General features: G+C 43.9%; 1 protein-coding gene across 1 annotated transcript; it reads left to right on the top strand.

The window, feature by feature from the left end:
* The first annotated feature begins 949 nt into the window (after positions 1–949).
* Positions 950–2,934, top strand: LOC311137706 (transcription factor HES-1-like). The gene is made up of 4 exons (XM_084172258.1): positions 950–1,348; positions 1,495–1,590; positions 1,727–1,814; positions 2,110–2,934. The coding sequence occupies exons 1-4, from the start codon at positions 1,241–1,243 to the stop codon at positions 2,619–2,621; spliced, it is 804 nt and encodes a 267-aa protein (XP_084028384.1). The 5' UTR covers positions 950–1,240; the 3' UTR covers positions 2,622–2,934.
* The last annotated feature ends 2,542 nt before the right edge of the window (positions 2,935–5,476 follow it).

The following is a 5,476-nucleotide window of genomic DNA, read 5'->3' as shown; positions in this document are numbered from 1 at the left end:
TTAAAACAGCAGCTGCTATTTACCTTCCCTCTAATGTAAACCACCACCGCCACCCCTAGACCGGCCTCCAAACCTCAACCACCGGGCTCATAAAACATCCTGGCACGTGCTCCACATTCACAATAACGCTCGCATGCCGACAGATGTCAAAATGCCAAATTTGTACAGCGGCGGGCGTGCATTAAATAATTATTGCACCAATCTTGGCTGGTTAGAGTTGAGTTGATTTTTTTTAACTCACAAAGCGCAAACTTGATCGAGGGTGTAGTTCTCAGCCTTAGGCTACTGCAACACAAGGCAATCTAAAAGGAGAAACCAGGTTATTTTTTCCAAAGGTTCTTTACATGATATAAAATGTAACATTACTAGGTTATTACACTAGAGCCTAACAAGCCTAATTAGGCTACACTGTAATTAAGAACACTACATAAGTCTCTTCAACCATTGCATAAATTATCTAGGCAATTTATTTTTATATGCTCTATTTGTAATAGGCTATATCTTCTGTGTAAATGCACATTTACTGGTTTGTAGTCCACACGTATGTGGAAGTACAATACAATTAGATGTAGGCGATGTGGAACATGGTATTGTAGGCCTGCGCTTAGGCGCTTTAGCCTCTATTATCTTGGGTGGAGTTTACCCCTCCTGACTCCTGTGCGTATTGCCTGAAAGTTGGGGGAACGACATGCTGAGTCAAGTCAGCCCTGCACTCTGTGCGCTGGGTGGTAGTCAGGGGCTCAAGTGTTAATATGCAAACGGCATGATTGAAGGCAGTCCCGGTTGTGCCCTAAACCCGGCTGCGCGCCATTGGCCGACCGCTCAAACGCCAAACAACCAATGGAAGGGCGCCGACCACGAGCCATCCTCCCCTCGGGCCGCGTGTCCCTCGCACTGATTGGTAGAAAGTTACTGTGGGAAAGAAAGTTTTGGAAGTTTCACACGAGGCGTTCGCGTGCAGTCCCAGATATAAATAAGACCAACAAGAAGTGCCATTAGACAGACGCAGCGTCCGCTGGCAGACAGTGATTTCTCGATTCAGTGACATCGTTCAGCTTGCCGCCGACTTGGGGACGCTTGTCTCTCGCGCATAGGTGCACTACCACCCAGAAAGGATATTGTTCCTCCGGAATTTGGAATTTCATAAGAGGGTACTGTGACTGCTTGTCAATAACCCCCAACAGTGGACTGTAATACTGAGTTGCCGTTGCGCTTGTGGGATATTTCAGACAGACAGAAGATGCCTGCCGATATAATGGAAAAGACCTCGGTCTCTCCTGTTGCTGCTACTCCAGCCAGCATGAACACTACACCTGATAAACCCAAGACGGCTTCCGAGCACAGGAAGGTTAGTAGTCGGTCAAAGCATCTTAGAAATGCCGTTATTCTGTCACTTCAAAATTACGCACGGGCTTTTATAGCAAAACATAAACCTTTCATTCACCTTGAGCAAGTCCCACCATTCTAACAATTTCTTATATGTATTTTCTTTAGTCATCCAAACCTATCATGGAGAAAAGGAGAAGAGCCAGAATCAACGAAAGCTTGGGACAGTTGAAAACACTTATCCTGGATGCGCTCAAAAAAGATGTAAGTATTATATTTTTTCTCTCACTACAAATGAATGATTGCAATCACAGTTATAGATTTACTTTATTAAAAACATAGAATACTTTCGTATTAAAGTTTATCTTCAATCCTAACAATGTGCCTCCTCATATTACAGAGCTCCAGACACTCGAAACTTGAAAAGGCGGACATCCTGGAGATGACGGTGAAACATCTCCGGAACCTCCAGAGGGCTCAAATGACTGGTAAGTCACTGTAGCTGTTTTGGTGGGTGAATACCCGGGATGATTTCTTCCAGACTTCCGTCTGTGGTTTAGATCATGTTCGAATGCAGTACTCAGTTTACATACTTGGCCCACATCCTCTCTCCCAAGAAGTCTCTCTAAATGTAGCTAATTGTATGGACTAACTAAATAGCTAATTTATCTTATCCATTGGTGAGCTTCGGAATGTATATGTTTAGTTTGATCAATGTTCATGTTTGAAACTTAATTATACTGTTGTTATTCTCAGTGGCTTATCATTTTCTTTCTTCCACAGCTGCTTTGAACACTGATCCCACCGTGCTCGGGAAATACAGAGCTGGGTTCAGTGAGTGCACAAATGAAGTCACCCGGTTCCTGTCCACCTGCGAAGGGGTTAACACGGAGGTCAGGACGCGGCTTCTCGGTCACTTGGCCAGCTGCATGACGCATATCAACGCTATGAACTACCCCACGCAGCACCAGATCCCTACCGGGCCTCCCCACCGCTCATTCGGCCAGTCCATGGTACATATCCCCAACTCATCTCCGCAAGGCAACGTCATGCCCCTGCCTTGTAAAGGTGGCTCTCCCCGGAGCATGTCACCAGAAACAACAAAAGTATACGGCGGTTTCCACCTCGTACCTGCCACAGATGGACAATTCGCCTTCCTCATCCCCAACGCAGCTTTTGCGCCCAACGGTCCCGTTATCCCCGTGTACGCGAACCAGATCAACACCCCTGTACCAGCGGCGGTGTCCCCCGGTGCACCGACAGGCAACTCGGACTCAGTGTGGCGACCCTGGTAGAAAAATAAAAAAAGGACCTATCGAAAATACTTTTATGATGACACTTAGTTCTTCTTTGTTCGATGTTACAAAAATTATGTTTGTATTTTGTTTTTTTATTTTCAATGCGTTAAGATGAAAAGATGATGCACTATATTTGTATAGCCTATAAGGGAGTGAAGTTCATATTGAAATGAGATTTGTATTGTTGAAGTCTGTTCACTGCATTTTTATATTCGAGGTGTCTTTTATTACTGTGCGATACCAAAGATATGTTGAATGCACTTTACGTAATTCTTCGTTTTGGAAGACAAATAAATTTGTAAAGATATTGAAAAACATACGCTTGTGCGCTCATCTATGATTTAAGCCTAATCTTCAGAAACCTGATCACCAAACAATTACCTTAGGCTACATTTGTTTTGAACTTTAGATAAACTTGAGAATAATATATTATAGACCTACAATTTATAAGAGAAAATGGCTATCCTATTATACTAATATGTTAGTGTAAAAGTCAAATTTGATATTGACTCGTGCGTAATTGTCTGACGAAAATCACTGATGTATTCTTGCGCGCGCAAAACTCATGCATATTCAAACATATGTAAATCACACACACATGCACTTGTTGCGCCAGGAATGGGTCACAATTTAGGCTTATGTTGCGTAAAAGTTTAGAATTTTACGCACCAACACTTGCCTACAAGTGTCATAGACTGTGAAGTGGGGCTTAATTTATACAGACACTTTTGCCTAATGCCATCACACAAAGGCTTTTGCTTCTGGCTACATCCATAAGAAAGTATGAAAAAAAAATGTATGCACTCACTAACTGTAAGTCGCTCTGGATAAGAGCGTCTGCTAAATGACTCAAATGTAAAATAAGACAACGGCGGCAGGTAGCCTAGCTGTGAAGAGCGCTTGGCCAGTAACCGAAAGATTGCTGGTTCGATTCCTCGAGCCGACTAGGTGAGCAATTTGTCGATGTTCCCATGAGCAAGGCACTTAGACCTAATTGCTCTAGATAAGAGTGTCTACTAAATTACATACGTTTTGAACAAGAGTTGGCCAGGTGTATCAGTCCAGTTGTGCGCGGAGAGATACTAGACAGGAAAGGAGAGGGAAACTTCACTGAATGTGTGAAATTATGAGAAAATACACTAGATATACAAAAGTATGTGGACACCCCTTCAAGGTAGTGGATTCAACTATTTCAGCCACACCCGTTGCTGACAGGTATATACAATCGAGCACACGGCCATGCAATCTCCATAGACAAACATTGGCAGTAGCATAGCCTTACTAAAGAGCTCAGTGACTTTCAAAGTGGCACCATCATAGGATGCCACCTTTCCAACAAGTCAGGTCATCAAATTTCTGCCCTGCTAGAGCTGCCCCGGTAAAGTGTAAGTGCTGTTATTGTGAAGTGGAAACAGCTATGAGCAACCACTCAGCCGCGAAAGCTCACAGAACAGGACCGCTGAGTGCTGAAGCACCTAGTGCGTAAAAATCGTCTGTCCTCGGTTGCAACACTCACTACCGAGTTCCAAACTGCCTCTGGAAGCAATGTCAGCACAATAACTGTTTGTCGGGAGCTTCATGAAATGTGTTCTCCATGGCCAGCAGCCCCACACAAGCCTAAGATCACCATGCGCAATGCCAAGCGCCGGCTGGAGTTGTGTAAAGCTTGCCGCCATTGGACTCTGGAGCAGTGTAAACGCGTTCTCTGGTGATGAATCAAGCTTCCAGTCCAACTGATGAATCTATGCATTGGGGCAGGTAGTGCCAGGAGAACACTACCTGTCCCAATGCATAGTGCCAACTGTAAAGTTTGGTGGAGGAGGAATAATGGTCTGGGGCTATTTTTTCTGTTTCGGGCTAGGCCCCTTAGTTCCAGTGAATGGAAATCTTAACGCTACAACATACAATGACATTCTAGACGACTCTGTGCTTCAAACTTTGTGGCAACAGTTGTGGGAAGGCCCTTTCCTGTTTCAGCATGACAATGCCCCCGTGCACAAAGCGAGGTCCATACAGAAATGGTTTGTCGAGATCGGTGTGGAAGAACTTGACTGGCCTGCACAGAGCCCTGACTTCAACCCCATCGAACACCTTTGGGATGAATTGGAACACCGATTGTGAGCCAGGCCTAATCGCCCAACGTCAGTGCCAGACCTCACTAATGCTCTTGTGGCTGAATGGAAGCAAGTCCCCACAGCAATGTTCCAACATCTAGTGGAAAGCCTTCCCAGATGAGTGCAGACTGTTATAGCAACAAAGGGGGAACCAACTCCATATTAATGCCCATGATTTTGGAATGAGATGTTCGACAAGCAAGTGTCCACATACTTTTGGTCATGTAGTGTATAACCTTTAGGCCTGAAGGGAATACCAGTTCGATAAAATAAAATTTCTCACAAATCACATATACAAGAAAATATGGCCGTGAATTGCCCTTGAATAATATTAGCAGTAGCTTTGGGTAAGTTATAATGATTATATCAACAACTCTCCGGCTGTTTGCTGCCATAAGTGGCCTGTATACCTTGAATGAAAATGTAATATTTCTATTTGTGGATCAATAAAGAAAGCTATTTTACTCCCACCATCATATTATGATGTTCTTGACAATATGTCATCATTTTCGAAAATTTGACATGAGCCTGTTCTGAAGATGAAAAGTGAAGTTTGAGAGTGATGGCTCATTTCACTTTTAGCAGTGGAGATTGTCAGTGTTCAAGGATTTTAGAAGTCACGTGCGCCATCTAGCAACACCACAAGGAAGTGCAATCTGAATTGGGTAGTATTGATCAATGGTTACTACCAGATATCAGCCACTTTAGTCCTTACCACTGGGCACAAACTGGTTGAAT

The sequence above is a fragment of the Coregonus lavaretus genome, assembly GCF_964263955.1.
Source record: "Coregonus lavaretus genome assembly, chromosome: 11".
Classification (NCBI taxonomy): Eukaryota; Metazoa; Chordata; class Actinopteri; order Salmoniformes; family Salmonidae; genus Coregonus; species Coregonus lavaretus.
This window is presented reverse-complemented; position numbering and strand designations above follow the sequence as displayed.